Source organism: Chanos chanos, chromosome 7, assembly GCF_902362185.1.
Source record: "Chanos chanos chromosome 7, fChaCha1.1, whole genome shotgun sequence".
In the NCBI taxonomy this organism is placed as follows: Eukaryota; Metazoa; Chordata; class Actinopteri; order Gonorynchiformes; family Chanidae; genus Chanos; species Chanos chanos.
In genome coordinates this window covers 28,343,218-28,364,488 of record NC_044501.1, presented here as the reverse complement: position 1 = coordinate 28,364,488, position 21,271 = coordinate 28,343,218, and the positions used below count along the sequence as shown (strand labels likewise).

The 21,271-nt window shown below is 42.7% G+C and overlaps 1 protein-coding gene across 1 annotated transcript; it reads right to left on the bottom strand.

Annotated features, from left to right (window-relative positions):
- Positions 1–1,428: 1,428 nt before the first annotated feature.
- On the bottom strand, positions 1,429–19,869 carry kiaa0232 (KIAA0232 ortholog). The gene is made up of 8 exons (XM_030779697.1): positions 19,784–19,869; positions 15,066–15,691; positions 12,372–12,512; positions 8,965–9,034; positions 8,769–8,856; positions 5,263–8,626; positions 4,826–4,934; positions 1,429–4,626 (listed from the first exon to the last, which is right to left on the bottom strand). Exons 2-8 carry the CDS (start codon positions 15,300–15,302, stop codon positions 4,610–4,612), a joined length of 4,026 nt encoding a protein of 1,341 aa, XP_030635557.1. The 5' UTR covers positions 15,303–15,691; positions 19,784–19,869; the 3' UTR covers positions 1,429–4,609.
- Positions 19,870–21,271: the final 1,402 nt, after the last annotated feature.

The following is a 21,271-nucleotide window of genomic DNA, read 5'->3' as shown; positions in this document are numbered from 1 at the left end:
CATCAGTAAGTACGCCGACAGTCGCTATTTATCCGTAGAAACTCCGTTCAAGCGACACATATTCCGTAACCCCGAGAAAAGGCATGCAGCTTCAACTGTGGTGTTCTCAACAATGATTTTGCAGAATTTCGTCAATATTAATTCCAAGAAATCGCATGCATCTTTCTTCAGGCTAAAGATGAGGAAGTTAACTTGATGCCACTCGACTCAAGGTGGCGTAATAAACGTGGGACTAGTTTCGGGTTTTCAGTTCCTACCAAATTCCCTTAGCAGCATAAAATGTATATTTTTTAAGTGAAATAAGCTACAACCAGAGGTTTCAGACCAACGCCACCTGAGTAATCATTGAAAAAATCTAAGAAAAAGTGGAAAATGAATTATACTGAAACGGAGGATAACTTAAATACAGGCGCTACATTACTCAAATTGTAACTGAAGAACTGTAATGTCCGGATCAACTGTGTATCATGTGCCCTCTAGTGTTTTTATATGAAGCGTTCGGATCTGTCAAAATATTTATAACAATCAATAGAAAATAGACCATAGAATATAGTCAGGTTTTCTATGGTAATTCAAGGGTCTTCAAACCTTCTGGCATGTAGACTTGAACATAGCAGAGAATGCACATATCACATAGTGCGTCTCCTAAGAGACGCCACAATATTGTTAGTTCTGTGAACTTGAATTTGTCCAAAGGTTAAAACTACAGATGGCAACACTAGGCCCACAACAGCAAGACACACATCCAAAAGTGAACTTATTTACTTCTTTATTAGATGTTTTAGAAACTCCACAATGAAACAAAATAACTTACTCAGGATGTACATGAAATTAGAACAATACAACCATTTGAATTAGGGAGGTGAGGTGAACCATAAACAACTGTTGATGGGCTGGAGAGGAGAAGGGGGTGGGGTGGTGACACAAGGGACAGATGGGGCTGTTCTGACAAAGAAGGTATGCAAAGACAAGGGAAACTCACTTTCTCAGTGCTGGATGTTTATCCAACAACAGTGCAATCAAAATTTAAACCTCTCTTCGAATGGCTACTGACACCACTCTTTAATGCTTCAACCCAGTGACGTTTTTAAAGTTTCTCCAATAGCAGTCCTGAGGAGCTTTGCTTAATGGAATTTTTTTTCTCTTGCTCTAGCTCAGCACTAACACACCTCATTCATACCTGGTTTGGCTAATTGGGGGGGGGGGGATAAATCGTATGTGCTGGTGTCATCTTAAAAAACAAACAATCCTAGTCTACCCAAAACTGGAGATAGGAAACACTGTTTAACAGCAAAACCTAATGAAGGGGAAAGGGGGGGGGGGGGGGGGGGACCTTTGCTTTCCTTCAAACTTCCATATACTTAAGTGCTTTGCAACTTGGTCTCTATGTGAAACACACACACACAAAACAGAACTTAAAAAAAAGAAAGAAAGAAAAAAAAATTTAACTGAAACATCCCCTCTCCTATTTATTTGTGTTTCCAAAACAACTTGTTCTAGCTTAACTCAAAGGGAGTGCAAGGTCACATCAAACTGATTCGACTATTAAATCTCATCTCCATTCTCCTTCACTCAAAAGCACATTTCATGCAAAATAAAGTAAAATATTATCTAAAAAAATTAATATATCTATAATGTTTGGAGCCTTCATCCTTTGAGATAATGCATATGGTCTTAGACCTGCCTACGTCCAGCTCTTCCTTGTATCCAAATGCAATCTCAACATGGCTGCCTGCTCCAAAATGATTTCTCTCCACCTGTAAGTACTGAACATGTCACATGTCAGAAAACTGAACGGATGCAGAGATACCAGCCATTTCCAAACAAGCTTTTTTGTCCAAATCAATCAGTCGAGCTCTGGGATCAAACATTTGTCTCAAGAGTTTAATGAATAATGTTTAAAGCAGCTGATGCACTCTCTAACGCTAAGAAACTGTCTCATCAAATCTGACCGAATAGTCAACCGTGTCTCTCTCTCTCTCTTTTTATTTTTCCCCCTTATCAGAAGTTATTATTTCTTGTACTTGTTCAATTCAATCATGGTATGTGCTCCATCCTAAAATAAAAATTACAACCACGTTTTTGGTGTTTGTTTTTTTTTTAAAACACCCTTTGGATCAAGAGACATCTGAGGCGTGGTTTTTTTTTTTTTTGTTTGTTTGTTTTTCCACAGGAGCCCAAACCTGAGGGAGTGCGCTAGCAGATTCGCACGCATTGCTGGCAAACACATTCGGACAGTTACAGTGAGAGAATCACATTAATGTATGGATGGATGGACTGATGGTAGGATGGACAGAAGGATGGTGGCTTTTGTTGCCTGTTCTTTCAACTTTGAATGAAATAAGAGCATGTAAAATTTTTTTTTTGGTGGGAGAGAAATAAAAAAAGGAGGATACACACCTGGAAGACAAATAAGAAATCCACTCTTCATACATGTCTAACACACTTGAAATATAAACCAGGTACTTAAAAACGGTGAACACACACAGGTCATGAATTTCATCAATCCGACCACATTTGAATTCTGTAGACTTATTGGTGTGCAACAGGATTGGGGGGATCACATAGAATTTTGCCATCAAGTGAAGTGTGATTTGCATACATTTGCATTTTCACTTGATAAAGTTCAAGCACACAGTCATTTTTTTCTTTTTTTAAATGTTTCGCTCCAGCCTACACGTGTTCAATGCAGACCCATACAAACATACAGACAAACACAGAGGTTGATTATTTCTGAAAACAATATACAGCAAGGTTACTTCAAAAACAAAAACATAACACACCTCAAAAAAAAGGAAACTCTTTCATCTTTGTACCATTGTGCAGTTCTGAATTCACCACATCACACCCCCACCCTTAAATTATTTTATAGTTTGTAGTGTCTATGTTATGTAAATTCCATCTTATTGGCTTTTTTTTCAGTCTTTTTTTTTTTGGACCTTGCAGAGGAGCTTGTTCAAGCTAGAAACAGAAGGAACAGCTGTCTCTGCAAATGACTGTATGAATCTGAGTACAGACTTGAAATTAAAAAAAAAAAAAAATCAAATATTCCTAACAACGACTGTATTATAGGCTTGTTGAAACACTAGTTTAAAATGATCTGCAAAATAAAACCAAGCCACATGAAGCAAGAACCATCAGCAGTCACACAGTTCTTTTTTTTTTCTTACTCTTTTTTTGTTTGCTTCTTTTATAACTTTTTTTTTCCTTTTTCTTTTTCTCGGGGGATAACTTCAGTATCAATTGCTCCTTACACTCTGCTTAGACAACAAACAAAACTATAGGATCTACAAAATCACAGCCACAATATCCAACTGCAACTGCTACAGAAGTCTTTTAACGCATTTATAGCACCAATTTTCCAGAACTATGGAGTTAATTAAATAATAACAAGAGAAAAAAATGGACTTTCACACCCACTAGGTGTCTCCAAAACAATGGCTATAAAGAGGTTGTAGCACAGGGTCATTAAACCCCTTTGAACTGGTTTTTTCCCCTCATCCTTTTTTTGCAACTTTAGTTTCTGTATTTTATATGTGTTGAAAATATTTCTTTCTCTACCCTGAATAAAAGTAAATATTTCTCTTCAAGAACCCCTCCACTCATGACTTCTTTTTGGAAGATGAATCTATGCATTGTGGGGGGGGTTTTTTGCCTCAGAGACCATACAACTACTTCTAAAGCTCAGAAAAAAAATATCTGTCATCATTCAAAAATAGCTCTGTCAATATCTTGCACTCTTGTGGAGAAAATGTTAAAAGATAACTGTTTTGCTTTGTTTTTTTTTAGGACAGTCACTCACATTCCATATATATCCATCTTTGCATTCAGAGAGGCACACATGCACCGGGAAAAAAAAAAATTCTCAGTGTCACACACCAAACCAATCACATTTCCATGCTCTACGTGCTCTCTGGAGGTTTAAGGGTTAAGAAAGAGATAATAGAGGGGGCAGACTGTAAGAAAGAAATGAAGGAAAAAAGAAAAAAAGAAATCGGATGAAATTGTGGTGCTTTCAACCTGTGTTCCGAAACAGCAACATCACGGTCAGGTTGCAAAACTGTAGCAGTTACACTAGTAATAGGAGTGAGACTAGCACATGCACAACCATTAGGACACCACTGCTACCAGTATCCTAGCTCAAAAGCAAAAGAGTTCTGCAAAAACTGATGAGGGGGGGAAAAAAAATCAATGTCATCCCTATAGCCTAACTGTGACAGTTGTATTTTTTAATGCTTTTTTTCCTTTTTAAAGATTTATCCTGAAATAAGAATACTAAAACAAACCTAAAATATATATCTTCAGATATGGCATCACCTGAAGACATGTCTAACATGTATTTTTTTTTTTAGCAAGTTTTTCCTTTTTTTCCTCTCTTTTTTAGGTTGTTATTGATTACACAAGGTTTGAGTTAATGAATAAGAATCAGCTGGAGTTAGGGCTGAATGGGCGATGGGAGGAGAGGGCAATGGGCCCTGGCTTTGCTGTCCTTATGTTGGTCCCCTTCCCCCTCTAGGTCTGTAGTGATGGAGTGGAAGGGAGAGAGAAGAAAGGGGAAGGAGAGCATCCTTCTCTTAGCGCCAGCACGCCTCTCTGTGGACATGCAGTGTCACATATTACTGCTGCCTGCAGTGAGTGAGAGAGAGAAAGAGAGAGAGAGAGAGAGACATTAGTAACTTGCCATGCTAACAGACATTCTTATAAGCTGATAAATATGAGAAGAAGCATAAAGCACAACCAAAAAAAATATACGAAATATATTTTTGTGTAGACAAACAATTGGTATTCACACTTGTGAATTCTTCTGGGTTGTTTTTCCTCTTACCTGTACACTGAGATCCTGGGAAGAGAGGAGAACAGAGAGTGTTCTGCCACCAGCACTCCTCCTGCTGGCTATCTGTCCTGCCCTGTCCTCCGATATTTAAGAGGGGAAACTGCAGGAGGAAAGAGAGAAAGAGGGGAGTGAGGGGGAGAGGACAAAGACAGACAGACAGACAGAGAGGGAGAGAGAAACAGAGAGTCAAAGAAAGGGTGGGAGCATTTCAAGTACATGTCACAGTGCTAAAATAAATTCTGTAATCTGCAAACAGATTCAGTCTCCCAGCGGAGGTTTTTGAATGAACTGCCAATGAAAATTAACTGTCTATAATATCCCAGAGATGAATGCAAGCTATGAAGGGATTTAGGTGAAGCCCAATTAAAGTGTTTCTCCTTTAAAACTGCAATAAATGGTCAAAAGTTCTCCAAAATGAGGATGCTTACCTCATGCAAATCTTCAACAATGTCGAATGTTTTCCCAAATTTAGGGATCTGACCAGCTGCAGCATATCTGCAAGCCTCCCTTTCTCTGCAAGATTCCTCTTTGTCGATCTTGTCAGAGACCTCTGCGTGAGAACTCGACATTGATGCTGCTGCTGCCGCCATTTCGCAGTCCATGCAAACCTCTTGCTCTGGGATTGGCAGGAGGGTGCCCCCACCCTCCTGTGAATCCAGTGACGTCTGGGCACTCTTTTCCATGCCAGACTTTTTTAACCTGGGCAAGAACTTCCCAGATTCCAGTTCGGACTTCCCATAGTACGGGCCCTCGCATTCCGCATCCTCCTCCAGAGGCTTGAGGTCTGCCTGTGGGTCATCAAAGACATCCGCCTGGGCCAGGACGGGAAGACTCATCTCCTCTTTCTCGGACTCAATCTCCGACTCACTACCCCCACCCGGAGACAGCTCCGAGGCGGATATGGGCCGGAAGTGAGTCCTGGGGGAGATGCGGATGGCCCGGTACTGTGTCCGGTTAATGCCATAGATCTGTGGGCGGAAGGTTTCATTTTCTGAATCCGAACACAATATGGACTTCGGTTTGAATCCAGGGCTGAACGAGGCCATGTCCTCAGGCTCAAAAGAGCACTCCACGTGGAGGACCTGGGAGAAGGGATTGTTCAGGTCAAAAGACGAGAACTGGTAATCCAGGCCAGGTTCATCTCCGTGGAAACCGCCACAAGTTCCCAGTAAATCTTCATGGAAGATGAAAGAAAATCCCTTATTCAATCCATCTCCCACTCCTTTGCCACCTTGTTCGCTCTGGCCGAGGGACACCAGAGGTCTCCAGAGGGGCTTGTGGCCTGGAGCAAAGCAACTGCCCGTGTTCATGAACACGTCTGTACCCGCAATGGTTACCACATCAGAGGCAGAGGCTGCTGCCGCCGCGGCGCATTGCAGCAGGCTGTCGCGGGCATCACCAGGAGGTACCACGGCCCAGTCCTGGTCTCCGCTAAGAGTCTTCAGCTCTCCATAAACCCCTCCCAAGATGAATGATGTGCTGTCTTTGTCTGGGTTCACATCCCAGGGTTTGGCTGGTGTTGTGTAATCCCCACCATCCATCTTGGAGAGCTTGTTTTTGGACAGTCCCTGGTCTTCCTTTTGGCCGTCCCATAAGTGGTATTCAGAGCGCTGCACTGCCTTCTTCTGGGGTCCCTCAGCAGGGCCCCCTTTTACCTCCACATTGAGACAACAGCAGTGGTAGCTACTTGATTTGCCCGGCTCCTCTCCTAGTGTTACAACAGAATCTCTGTCGCCAATAGCGGTCCAAATGTCCTTTATTATCCCTGAGCTGTAGTCGTCACTCTGTTGGTTTGCGTCATCTGGAAACATGCCAGTGTTGAACTCTTTGCTCTCGTCCTGCTCTAATGCAATACCACAAACTGACTCCAGTTTTGATTTCTTTTTAAAGTTCTGGTTGGAAACTGTGCCTAAGCTGGTCTCATCTCGTTGTTGGCTAACATCCTCCTGCAGGAAGTCGAGGATCTCCTCCTCTAGGTACGAAGCTGGGATGGGAGGGATTATAATCTCTTCATTGCCAAATTGAGCTGACTCCTCTACCTGAGCACTGGTTTGCTCGTTGTCTGAACGCGTCTCTTCCGAGTGGGACCATGGACTGCAGGTCCGCGTCGAAAGGTTTGAACAGTGTTCAGTTTCATCAAAGGCACTATTTTTGGTCCATATTAGCAAACGAGACTGCTTGTTTCCGTGTGGATCTAGACAGCTACTTGAATCTGTGTTATCATGACCAACTGTGAGTGAGTCGCAGGGAAAAGGAAGTGTCGGGCTATCGTACTGCAATTCAAAAAGCGAGAAGCAGGAAGAATCCAGACCAGGCGCGTTGCCACTGGTCTCTTGGAGGTGACACTCCTCAAGGTTTCCAGGGAGTCTGCTCATGTTAAACGGCACGCTGCCAAACACTGGGGAGAGCCGAGCCGGAGAGTCCCCCGCAAAGCTTTCTCCTTCTATATCTTCAGAGCTAGAAGACGAACAGCATTCCCAAACTTGAGCTATGTTCTCCAGATCCTGTGAGAGGAAGGCATCTGCTGCTGAAGCTCCCAACGTGTCCACCCTTATTGCACTTTCCCCTTGCAGCTCAAGGCCATCTAACACTAAACAACATTCTGCCTCAAAGTCTCTTTGCTCTTTGCTCTTTTGTCGAATCATGTTCAAAATCCGACTTTCCTGTACTGATTCTGAGGCACAAGGATCCAATATGGATTGGTAAATATCAACTTCATAGAAGTGAGTGAATTCAGACAGATGCTCGTCATCTAAATTTCGACTATCCTCAGGAGGAGGGCAGCTTGAGGTCCCGTTGAGTTCAGTATCCTCCTCAACCTCTTCGCCGGGCACTTCCACAAAGTGCCCATCCACGAAAGTTCCTGCGGCAAGGTATGCTCTCTGAAAGCCAGAGTTTGCAATACAGATCCCTTGGACTCTCTCTGCTAACCGATCCAAATCAGTGGACACGATAGCACAGTCGGGGGACTCTAGCTTGCTCCGGTACTTTGTCTCAAGTTTACTCCTCCTGCTGCTGAAGGGGACAAAATATTCAGTAATGGGCTCTGTGTACCACAGAGGTTCTTCCATGTATTCTTTTTTGTTCCTGACATCACTGCCAGGGTCCTTTGTCTCCCCCCAGCCAGTATCTTTACGGATCTCCTTCAGCAATCTCTTGCTCTTTTTCGGAAAGAGCTGCGGCTGCTTGGCAGGGCCTCCAGTGGCGCTACTGCTGCTGCCGCCGCCTCCTCCTCCTCCATTCCTCCGCTCCTCCTTAACAACTCCCTTCGCGACTTGTTTGACTTGTCCGCTATTGCGACCCCTCTTGCTCCTACTGCTAGCCTCCCGTGACTTGTGCCTGATCCGGGCAGCCTTGCAGCCAGATGATTTTGTGTCGCCCTGGTTACCACTGGAGCTGGAGCCAGCCTCACTGGAGCCAGAGGACCAAGACCGAGGGCGGAACTTTCCCTCAGAACGATGCCTTGTCTGCTTTTTGCTGTGAGAGGTGACCCGGTCCTCCGTCACCCCAGCTGCGCCTCCGTGATAACGATTCTCTTTCTCTTTCTTGCTGCGCCGCTGCTGGGTCCTTTCGCTGGTTACGGTGGCGGAGTTGAATGTGTCGTGAGTTCTCTCCTTGGTGGCTTCGCCCTCACTGTTGCAGTCTTTCGGGGAGGATGTGTCGGTACTTGTCTGGGGGGCAGCAGAAGAGGACGAGCTAGAGTATGCACATGCTTTTGTCTTGTTCCACACCGTCATAATCTCTTGGAGACAAACAGGTTTCTCTGAGAGCGGTGGAAATGCCTCATAGTACCTGAAACAAAATTTTGAATAACTATGAGAAATTTGCACTTGACATTTAGCAAAGATACTCACTCAATGAAGGGAGGTCTGTATTCAAATCACCCCCACCCCTTTAATGGTGACTTGGTATTAGATGATATAAAATTACTTACATTTCCACCTGGTCTTTAGAAGAAGGGGATTCAGCTAGTTCGGGGGACTGAGAGCCATCTGACTTCTTACTGGTTTGCTTTTCTTTCTCTGTAAGGCAATGTGAAGAAACCAGGAAGTTTATCAAGCTGTCTCTTTGTGTTGATTACACAGTGCATACTTACGTAATAAGCCATTTTACATATCACAATTACTAACCTTTCTGTTTGGTTTGGATGTCCTTGAGTTTGGAGCAAAGCTCCTCAACCAAGCTTTCGATTCCAGAGTTCTGAAGAAAAATTGAGAGGAGTGTGATTAAACCAGTCCACAGAATCAGTGCACATGGTAAAATAAAACAGAAAACCGCAGATCAAGCCTATGTGAGAGAAAAAAAACTCGGCTAGGTTAAAACGTCTAAATGACATTTCTCCACTCTGGAATAAACATGAAAATGCTGCCCTGATAGTAAACATACAAACCAGTCATGTAGCACAGGCCGCATCCAAGAGCTACCAGCTGTCACAAGAAGCGAAGCAACCCTTACACCACGACTGTTAAATTTAGATACAAAAGAAAGGCCAAGAGAAAAAATTCAGTCCACTGAATATGACTGCAGATTACCAACCAACCCAACCTTTTGTGTTTTAGTCTAATCAAGTTATAAGACAGGCATTCCTACTTCTCATACATCCAGAATTTATTTTGAGAGCCTCAATAGAGCGATCCGTTTGCTTGTAAACAAGGCTTGCTAAGATCCGGTCTATTTTAAGCGAGGCGAGTCAGAACGCACTCCTACAAACCGGCATACTCTGTCTGACAGGCAATGACGGCCCGTGAAACCATTCAGCACCCAAATAGGAGATTTCCGTTCAATCTCTGTCCACACAACACCCACTCCCTCTTCCCACAGAAGAGGGATATTTCTTACCATGGCACCCGGCAAACTCAAAAGTTTCTCCTTCTGCCCTGCATACTCTTGCATCATTGTCCTAATGCCGGTCAGCTGACAGGCAGAACGCCTGGCTGTGCTGCAATTCTGTGCAGCATGTACTGCCGGCTGGGGGAAGGGGGGGGGGGGCAAAAAAAAAAAAAAAAAAACAAGCAGCAAAGGATCTCCTGAGAGCTGCTCAGTCACATTCTCCTCTTCTCTGCCTTCTCCAGCCTTCCACTGCATAACAACAATTCTACTCTACCTCTCTTGTACATGACCAGTCTCACAAATCATACAATATCTGTGCCTTCTGAGATGAGGAGACAATGCTTAGTCTACCTTCTCGATACCCATCAACATCAGTTTGTTCTCTCCATTCCACCTCACCTACACAATGACTGACCAGTATTCTCCTTCTCATATCACTGCCAGGTACAGAGGAGGACACATACGGCCATATCACAGCAACTCCCTTAAATTACAGATTACACATGTGAAGCCCAGAGTGATCATTACATTATCTGTCATTACAATGCTGAAAGTAACTTCCTTACTGATATCAAAATAACATGAAGAGCTGCCATTTTGATTTTCATCTCTGATTTTCTCTAATTCATCTGTGTCGCATTTCATGTCTTAACAAACAGACTAAACATCTCACACTGCTCAGCTTTTCCACCAGTAAGATATGACAGTGGCAACCTGCTCCACCAAGATCTATGAATGAATTAATGAATGAATGAGTGAGACAAATGAAAAAAAAAAAAAAAGCGTGAAAATTCTGTAAAATAATAGGGAAAAAACATTCACTTCCATCATAATATATAACCCACATAATGGCCACTGCTATGACATGTAACACACCATACATTGTATCCCTGGTACAACAGAAAACACACCATACATACCATACATCGTATCCCTGGTACAACAGAAAACACACAATACATCGTATCCCTGGTACAACAGAAAACACACAATAAATCGTGCCACTTGTACAACACAAAACACACCATACATCGTACTCCTGGTACAATACATGACGCATCATGGAATGCACTATTGCTATTGCATATAATGCACTATGCAATGCACCAGCTCTATAACAAATAATATGCACAGGTAAACAGTCAAGCTTAGTCGGTCTAGTTTACAAAGTCAAGTCTAGTTTATAAAGACAGAAACATAAAAATGTAATTGTGATGAGCATTAAACTTGGATTTCATCATTAAACGATAACTTGGGGATACCATCTGCAACCCAACAAATGACTAATAGCTATTTTTGTTGTAGAACAAGGTGGACCAAGTGAAGTATCTGAAGCCATTTCCTAGAGGACTGTGTTAAAATACTTGCAGGGGAAGAGGAAACAGACAACAGCCAGACAGATTAGCCTTGAACATGAAAGCACCATGTTGATAATACTGTCTGGATATTTACCATAGTTTCTAATTCAAGCAAGTGATTGCTAAATTAAACACGATTATTAGTGACTGAGTTAAGATGAGAAAAGATGGGGTGTGAAACAGGCTAACTGCTGTACTGGCAGGTCTCTTATGTCAGAGTATATTAGAGCTTTGTTCTGAAGCTCTGCTCCTGGAGGACTACAGCGATGCCTACTTTACATCTCTTCACATTATTACATGCCTGATCCAACTCATCAGCTAATTAGCACGCAAATGGTTCTTTGACGATTCAAAGACTCTTTGATGATGCTTAGCATAAACAGCCCTGATGGGTCAGCAATGATTTATGAGATTCAACACTGAACACAGAAGCACAGATATGGACTTTGCAATTAATTCTGGGATCTTTTTTTTTTGTTGTTGCTAGTCATCTACATATAATGAAGAAATGCAAGAAATGAAGTTGTTCACATTAGAACAAATTCAAACCCAACCATACCATGTTATGTGCATCGTCACCAAGTTAATACAGAAAATAAAGATCATTGGGATCTTACTTTTTTACATTAGCTGAGTTTCACTCAATATCATCTAACACAGGTTCTTCAACTGGTTTGGCACTTTAGCACTCACTTGGCTTTTTTTTTTTTTTACTCATAATCTTAGATCTGAAAAAAGGGGAAGTTCAGCCTTGTTCACATCTCACACATTTTTTACTCTTAACTGGGTCTGTTCATATCTAGCACTTCTTTTTTCATTAATCACTCAGTCAGTAATTTTTTTTAACATTCCTAAGAGATGCTTATTTCTCTCAATAATCACATGCAATCGAGATTACACTGACTGGCCAAACCGGTGATGAATGACTCAATACTGCACTGCCCAATCCGTTTTTAATTGTCTAAGGAGTCCAGGCTGAACTTGTTCTTATTCACTTGCTGGCAGCGCAGATCAACGTTCTTTAATGCAGGATAGATGTTTTCACTCATCAATGCATGGAAGATTAGCACCGATACACTCACATTAGATTTAAAACTGCAAGCAACAAAACACATGGGTAAACACTGCTCTACTTAAAAAAACTTATCATAAAAACCAGGGGGGGGGGGTTTAATTGGATAAAGGTTAAATAGATATGTGAAAAAGGGTGAACTTCCTCTTTAAAGAGTCTGTGACAGAGCTGACTAAGGATTCCTGTTCTTTCTCTCCTTTCAGTTTAAGTGCAAGGTGCTGTACTGTTCTCTGGCACACACTCAAACACAGGCATCCACAACTTAGACATCTCTTACTTCATCAGATGCAGACCGAAGACACTGCACGGCAGCTTGTTTCTTCATCTCCTCCAGACTCAGGTCCGTCCCTCCCTTTCTCCGACTCTTCCCCCACTTCCTCCCTGTTCCCTTCTCCCAACCCAGGAAGATGTCGTTCTCCTGTGTGAGAACATTGGAAAAGTACAAACCCATAATTTCACCACATGGCCAACTTCACAAGGCAGACATGAAAGGGAGGAAGGTAAAAAAAAGAAAGAAGAAAAAGAAAAGCTGAAGTCAAGTCTTGACAACGACCTAACAAATCACTCATATCTCACAAACATGTCAGTTTAGTCACTTGTACCATATGGCAGTAATGGACTTATGGTTTTCATATGATAAACAGACAGAGACAACCTGATTATCTGCCTCCTGCTTAGGCACACATTCTTCCTTCCTGTGGCGACAAGATTTAACACAGTTAATATCATATGATCTGATAATAAGAAAGGAGAAGAGAGGCATTCTGTTTTTCCTTCCCTACCCCCCCTAACAATGTCTAAAGGCACTGCAGCTCAGCTAGTCCTTTTTTGTGCTGAGCAGTCACACTGCACAGTCATAATGACCACACTGGCTGCTCTGTTCAGCTAGCAAACCTCATTATCAGACGCAGTGAACCAGTGGGGCATGGTGCAACTCACACTCTCTGGAGCATCTCCAGTCACTCACAACCACAGTCATTGATCAATATCAATTTAACGATGATACCGAATCCACGTTTTTCAGTTCTCTGAGACAAGAGGAAAGCGGCTACACAGTGCAGCAAATGAAAACTATTACGGAGACCTGTCTTTCTGGCCACAGAGGAAGTTTGGTCAGTCACCCTGTGACATAACCATAAATGGGAAGTGTAACAATGTTTTCAAATTGCCTAACACAGTAGCTGGTACTATGAAGCCCAATTACACAAACACACACCCGTGCCATTACTGCGCCTGCACTCTTGCTGTCATACAGCTCATAAAACAGTGGTACTCAACCCTTCCTATTTAAGGACCCACAGTGACAAAATATAAATGTATTTATGCAAGAGCTATGTGTATTTAAAAAAAAGACAAAACACCATCTACTTTAGAATATGGCTACTACTAATATGTGATTCAGGAAGAAAATAATAAAAAAAAAACAGGACACAAAAGCCGTTTCTCAATACAGAGTGCGTCAAGTACGGACTCGCATCCTTTGCCATTTGGACTTGCTAAGTTCAGCTCAGGAGTCTAGGCTTTGTGTGAAATGCATTCAGGGAAACTTGACTACTCAAGTCCACATAAGTCACCTCTTGATGCATCCTTGATAAAACCCATGAATTGAGGACACATCCGGGTATGTGATCTGTACTTGGCTAGACACAAACTTTGAATTGGATCAGTACTTAGGCCATGACTGATGACATTTCACAAGTCCACAAGAAAGCAAATACAGAGAACAACACATATTGAGAAACAGCTAAAAAGGAACTGAAGTTCAAGTCAAATCCTCTTTGATTGTCCAGTATTTCTCTTCGGATTTACATTTTTTACATTGTAACTTCATGCTAAGCTAGCTAGTTTTCTCACTGACGGCCTGATGCGTTACAAACGAGGTGAGAAACCTGTGATTCATTCTAATTGGTTGCTCAGCAGGATGGTGGTGGGATATGCCATTGACTGATGTGACTTAAAATGAACAAACTTACAAGAAGAGGAACGAGACATTAAATTGAAGGCGTACTCCTATATAGTGTCACATTAAAGAACCAACTGAAAGAAACATTTTGGTCGCAACTCAACCATTTCAGATGAAATTGATTAAAATCCTTCTTAAAGAACAATTTCGGCTATAGAAAATTAGGACTTTTAAGAGCCACAAAGTAGTCATTAAAGAGCCACATGCAGCTTGTGAGTCACGAGTTGAGTGTCATGGTTGTAAACTATGTACACTGCAGGTGTGAAATCTCTCGCCTATTCTCTCTCTCACACACACACACAAACAAGCCCCTTTCACACATGCACTACAACCCTAAAATAATCGGGATTCTAACTGGAGGGGCTGTGCGTGTGAACAAAAATGCTTGAATCAGTCGACTCGGATTCTAAATGGACTTTATTCTACCAGCCCCCTAGTGCAAACTCTGTTTTCTATTCGTTTGGGTCCATGTGTGAATAGAGCAGATTATACTCCGGAGTATGCACAGTGAGCAAGTGGGCGTGTTGATGCTGTTTCTAACATGCGACTAGCACAAAACCGGAAGAATACAAACATCCCAGGGTGAAGAAGAAGGGTCATTTACATGAAGATGCCAATGAAAATGGCTAACTGGAGAGATGACGAGATTCAGGAACTTCTGTCAGTAAGGGCCGATGCCAAAATCGTCAGACAAAAGTCAGCAGCCTCATCCACTTTTTTCAATTTGTTGTAAATAAAACACCTCGGTTTTTGCAGAGTGCTTTATGCGTCATGTCCTGCCTCCTGCACGGTCTACCCAGGCGCCACCCCCTGCCTAAACCAAATGGAGTATTTCAAGTATATATGAAAGCGTCTGACTTGGACTGTCTGCTGCTGTGTGCTGCCTGTGTGAAAGGGTAAATTCGGACATAACGCAAACCTGATTCTGCGGTTATAGTCGGTAGTGCATATGTGAAAACGGCTACACACACACATTCAGTCTGTCAGTGAGTCTGAGGTGTCCTGTACCTGGTCCTGCAGATCATAATCATAGCTGTCGTGCAGCAGAAGACTGAGGATGTAGCGCGTGTAGATCATAGCGTCGATCCCACACTTCTCCAGCTCCTGGCCCAGCCAGCTTTGGACCGGGCCTAGCGACTGCAGCAGGGACATCTCTGAGGAAGGCAGGGGGCCTGGAGGGGGGAAGGCCCGCGACACACTTCCGGGGGGGGCTGGGACGTCCGACTCTCCACTCACTGGACGCATGGAACTTTAGGTGGGGGCCATTCTTAGGTACAGCAACATGTTTCGGATGGGTGTGGACTGAGGGTGATGATGTTGATGGTGAAGAAGGTGCTGTGTACTCTGTGTGTTTGTGGGAGGGACAGAAAGGGGATGGGAGGACAGGGCAAAGCCTATCAGGACAAAGGGGGGGGATTCACTCCAGCAGGGAGCACAGAGGGCAGACTACATGGAGAATCATGTAGGTTTTTTTTTTTTGTATTCTTTTTTTTTTTTTAATTGCTATGAGCAATGAGGGGCTTCACTCTTCAGGCATGGCTTCGACTGCTGGTGGCTAGCAGCTCGTCAGGAGATACACTCAAACTTAGTCAGAGGAGTTCATTTTGGGCGACGGCTTGCTCCACAGGTACAACCTGAAAGGCAGATGAACGGGCATGCGTTATTATTATATTGACATATGCATCTACATACAAACACACACACATATATGCATGTATGTATGTATGTATGTATAGCTTTCTTTCAATTCCCACCTGGGGGTTGTGTGATAATAAACACATAACATTAGCTACTACATGTCATGATTTGGTCCCTTGGCTGGTCACCATGACAATGACAACACTAACTCCCAAGCCGGACTGCCCTCTTCTGACACATCACATCACATTATGTACTGTCCAGCATTACACCATTTTCGTTCAATAATAATAATCATATTAATAGACAAGCAATATTTTTTTCTTGCAAAATAAATGTGTATTTCAGTCACATGCCCACTTTACAGCCTGCTGGTAAGTGAACTCAAGTTAAAAAATAGACTCAGGTCAAACAAACATACCATAGCAAAAAAAAAAATCAGCAAAAGGAAAAATTAAGTTAACCACAGACTTCCTCCACTGTCTGCAAGAAGAGAGTTTGTTTGTTCACAGGGTATGCTGAAAAAGACATGGGACAGTTCTGCATTTCAGACAAGACACAGCACAAGATTTTTCTTTTTTTTTTAATGGTGTGCCTGGGGCTTTGTAGGTTATCCCCTGGGCTGGGCCTAATGACTGTAGGTGAAGCATAGACTCAGGCTCTAGTCTGTTAACGGGCTCCAGGGAGGACCCTCCTACCATCTAACCTGAACTGAACCACCCCAGAGAACATCTATGGCAGGCAGCGGGTCCCTCCCCCTGGAAACAACCCTATTTGCCTTGAACACAACATATACAACACAAGGTATACTGTGTAGAATGTATACAGGACAAAGAGTTAAAACTAAGCCTCTCTGAACCCCTTTCCAGCACTGAGACATTAATGACTACACCTGAGTTTGGTCTGAATGGTTCAGACTGACAGAGCTTAGAACAGATCATCTTCAATAGTGGAAATGGAGGCAGATGCTTTGAATTCTGGATGCCAGTGAGTGGGGAGGGAGGCACACAAAAAATTTGCAGTAGTAGTGGGTGTCTGCAGTCCTGGCAGGGCAAGCCAAGAGATCAAAAACAGGTCTGAATACATCATTCTTTCTCCATATACCCTGGATTTCCTGTAAATGAACTGTGATTATTATGTATGTCTAACAGGTTAAACACGCGTGGTATGTAAATCACGTTGCACTGAGGACACTCGAAAGCTGTTTGAAGAGTAGAGTACAGTAAAGGGAATGTGCAAGAGGGAACTGGCACTGCGTGATATGACTCAGCTGTGAGGTGAGGGCACTCCCGGAAGCTCAGAGCACTAATCTACTCTTATCGCCCTTCACCTTGCTGGCACCATGACACAATGGATTTTCAGCTGACTGCCTCATTACTAGCTTCAGAGGAACTGGCCGTCATGCTAAAGCCCAAACTTCCATGGAAAGGCCACTTCGGCTGCACATGGAGCCATTCTCAGAAGGGAACCACATTTATACGGTGAAAACCGTGTCCGGACATAAAATGTCTAATGAGGACTCGGCACATTATTAGTGGGGGGAAAAAAAGAGAGATGTTAGAGGGTGACATTTGATCTTTATCCTTTAAATAAAAGTGAGCGAACACAACAGCCCTGAAACGTCCAGCTTTCAACATGCTATCAAATAGATTTCATTTTTTACACTGGTGATAATACCGAAATAAAACTTTCTCCCAGCCACTAATAAGTACATTTTATAGTCTGTAACAAAAAACGCAAAGAGGATCGAAATTTTAAGCTGGGTTTATTTTTTTCTAAGCCTGGTCTCAGGTGTTCCAAGTTCTACTAATGAACACACTACTAATGACAAATACTTCATAGGAAATCATATTGGTTGTTTTCCCTTACTGTATGTTCACCAGAAGTAAACAAGAGATGTGCCATGTTTGGTATACTATATGGTAGCGGTGGAATATGCAACAGCCTCATTATCAGGCTAATACACACAAACTTATGCACCACCAAATTTCTTGCGTGAATGACGGATACAACTGGGCCACACACTGACCTTTGGGAAGGATGTTTTTTTTCTATACTGAGTCATTAACTCAGTTTTTAAGACACAGTGCTGCGCATGTGACGACAATCCCGTTTCACGTGCGAGAAAACCGAAGTGGTACATTACAATGGGTGCCATTTGACGTCTAGCTCTTCGCGGCTGTCACATGCATCTGTTTCGACCGGCATAAAGTCACAGGGTTTCCCCTCCCGTGTCCCTAGCTGGATTTACGTGCAAACATCGAATGCTTCGTTTTCATTGGATGGTGATCATGTCACTCAATACCGCATGTACGTTATGAGTTAGCCTTTAAAGGAATCATAAGGCCAAGACAAAAAATCCTTTAGATTGCGTGAAAATAACCAAAAGTACCGAAATAGAAAAATTCTAACAGGCGAATAACAACGATTTAAAAAAAGCACATTCAGCAACTTACAAACTACATTTAGAATCGACCGTCGTGGTCGACAGTAGGTTTATGAATGGCCACTGCCGTATCCATTACGGCGTCTGCAAGCAGCTCTGACCAAGTGCGGCTCGGCTTGCTGCACCCAGCTGCGGACACGACCAGAAAAGCTAGCCAGGTTACATAGCAAACAGCCAAACTGTCAACGGTCACTCAACAACAAATGTCATAAATCCGGTTAGTAAAAAAATAGGATGCCCTTGACGTTTGCCCTTTCATATCCGTCACTGTGTTTTGATAACATAATTTGTTACATGGCTGAGGTAAAGTTCTTTTGAGTGCCTTACAAGACGGTTGAATGTTGCAGTGTTTGTCTGCTATAGCTATCATGCCAAGTAAAAGGTTTCATATGCCTTTTTCAATGTGATTTAGCTTTGTAGTTTGCAAAACAGTTAACAGGGTAGCTAATGGTACCCAATACATAAAGCTCGTCCAGATTGCATTACGAATTCTGTGTGATTAGTTAATCGAAATGTCTACTTCATACAGTTAAATAAGAGTTCGCAGGTGAATCGACTTTAACTTGCCTCAAGTTCAGGTTATTTCTAGTCAGCAATCTAATTGCCGTTACATACAAACGACAATTCTACGTCGTTCAACTGCTTTCGAAACACGGCCGTTAAGTCGTCAGCAATGTAGTGAGATACTTGAATTATAAAAAGACGTCATGATTTCTTATGGAATTTTGTATAAATACAAATGAAGCAACTGTCAAGCTAGCCGGCCACTTTTGGGTTGTCTCTTCAAGTGACCTGTCTGGCAGTATAGGACGCCAGTGACCTGCCTAAGCGAACTACATATTGATATCTTCAATATTATCTTAGTTCATTCGCCCTAAAATGTTAGGTAGTCCTCGTGAAAATGCAAGAAAAATACCGTGGTAATAATACAATACACTGCTCCAGTCGGGTACTGCTGAGGTAACTTCACAGGCTGACTTAGCATGGCTATCTCATCTATGCTACGGTGACATAATAACGTCGGCTATCACCAATAATGAAACCCTTTGAGTTCATTTTGTTCTGGTAAATTTGTCTAACTTCGCTTCTCTCCGGGTCAGTCATCATTGAAAATCGACAATACATTTATTTTGGTGGGGCTGTAACTTGCTGACTAGGTATGAATTTGAGATATCGGTGAATGTCATTGTCATGGAGTGTGTAAGCCTGACGCAGTTGAGCTTGTAGGCAGGTGACCGTTGACTCCGCTATGATGGTGGAATTAGCTATGCTACACAACACGGTCCCCATTTACGCCATTAACCTACCAACATCAGCTGTCTAGCAATCCTGAAACATTCCTCAAGACTAACTTGTACCAATATGCCAATGAATTTGATTTACATCATGTAAACAAGCGAACAAAACCGGAACACGGTGGTATTCTTTGCTGTCTCCGCCAAGGGGTCCATTCCGTAAATTTAGTTGTTGACAACCGAGGAGGAGGAGCGGCTGATTGACCCAGCCGGGACCTAACTAAGACGTTTAAAAAACATGCGCCATGAATTCCCGCTTTGGAAATTACACAAGAAGCATTCGACATTATACAGTCGAGCAGCAGAAAATTAAGAAGTCTAAATGAAACTAAAGTATGTTTACCTACCTGCTGCAACTCTATGTAGTTAACAGGAGAAAGAGCAGGGGGGAGCGGTTACTTCTCTCCCGCTGCCGTTCCGAGCTCGAGCTCCGGAATCCGCCGCAATAGCGTCACGTATCATGGACGCCGAAAAGCAACGCACGACAATCCCTGTTTACTAGTCAAGATTCTCGACGACATTTACGTGCATTGGACGACATTTTGGCTCTAACGAGGAAGTCTCTGTAGCAGTTCACTTCGTTTGAGCCAACATGGCCAGTGCAGACAAACAGTTTCATCCATAAGCCACTTTTTGCGCCTCCCTCTTGGTCGTCTCCTGGCAACAGGGCGAATTGCGTCCGCCCCACTACTCGGATGTATGATTCTTCCGCTCTCGATTGCATCAGAAGGCTAAATAGTCCGTGTTATGAAACGACGAGCAAATAGGTCTTGGAACGATTAAAATATGAAGCTTATTTAATCAGTTCACGTTGATAGTTTAAGTGGCGTAGCCATCACATTCGGTCATTTCCTCTTACATGTTGGCGGCATTTTGACAACCGTCACGCTGAAAGCTGCTGAACAATTTATTCTCTAGTAGTTGCTAGCAAGTGCATGTCCCTGTGCTTACAGCACGCAAATGCTTACTGTGCTATCCTTTGCCGTCCCAAACTGTGCAACTCAGTCTGATAATGAAATAACTCTTGGAAAAACAGGCTAGAAATGTTTTGTAGAATTAATTTCAGGCTATCTAAATAAACATTTTTGTTGGAATTGGGATCCTTTCTTGGAGAGGAATTTTAGAGGACTTCCATGGCCAAGACACGTGAGATTTCCCCCCATACCTTATTTCATAGATCAAACAAATAACCCCCGCCCCATCCAAAAAAACAACAACCAATGATACGTAACTGAAAGCTGTTTCTTTAAGATTTGATCCCTGACCTACTGACCCATTACTTTCTGCTCGGTCACAACAACTCCCCAGACTGACAACTACAAATAATCCTGATGTTGCAGTTATTGTGTTTATGGGAATCTCTGCCTCATCCACACTATGTTTTTTTTTTCTTCAGTGCATGGTATCCCCAAAAGTCATAATGTACATGTAGTTTCAACCAGACACACTGCTCTTGCTGTTCCAATCATTAGGCAGCAGTACAACAGCTGGGGTTAATGAGGCCATATAGCCCCTCTTGACAATTTAAAAATTGTCAATAAAGTTCTTTAAAAAGAAAAAAACGTCAAAGTAGGAGAGATCACTGTGACAGATACTGAACATCTGCAGCTGCTAGCATTGTATACGGATTAGTCAGCTGGCAGGTGTAAGATATTAAGATATATGAACAGCCTTCTCACTCCACACACGAGCACACACAGTTAATCCATTTTTTTGGCTTGTCTGGGGATCCATTTTCTGCCACACTTTGTTGGTTCACAAACCAATGTGTCACAAAACCTTTTGTTAATGGGGTCACGACAGAAGTCTGTCGTGACAGAAGTCGCCCTACCCAG

Bases quoted from the DNA above. Each gene is read 5' to 3' on its own strand.
- kiaa0232 (XM_030779697.1), bottom strand. From the start codon at position 15,302: ATGCGTCCAGTGAGTGGAGAGTCGGACGTCCCAGCCCCCCCCGGAAGT. The intron at 12,513-15,065 runs GTACAGGACACC...GTTCTCACACAG, and splicing joins ATTATGATCTGCAGGACCAG to GAGAACGACATCTTCCTGGG. The intron at 9,035-12,371 runs GTAAGAGATGTC...ATTTTTCTTCAG, and splicing joins TTCGGTCTGCATCTGATGAA to AACTCTGGAATCGAAAGCTT.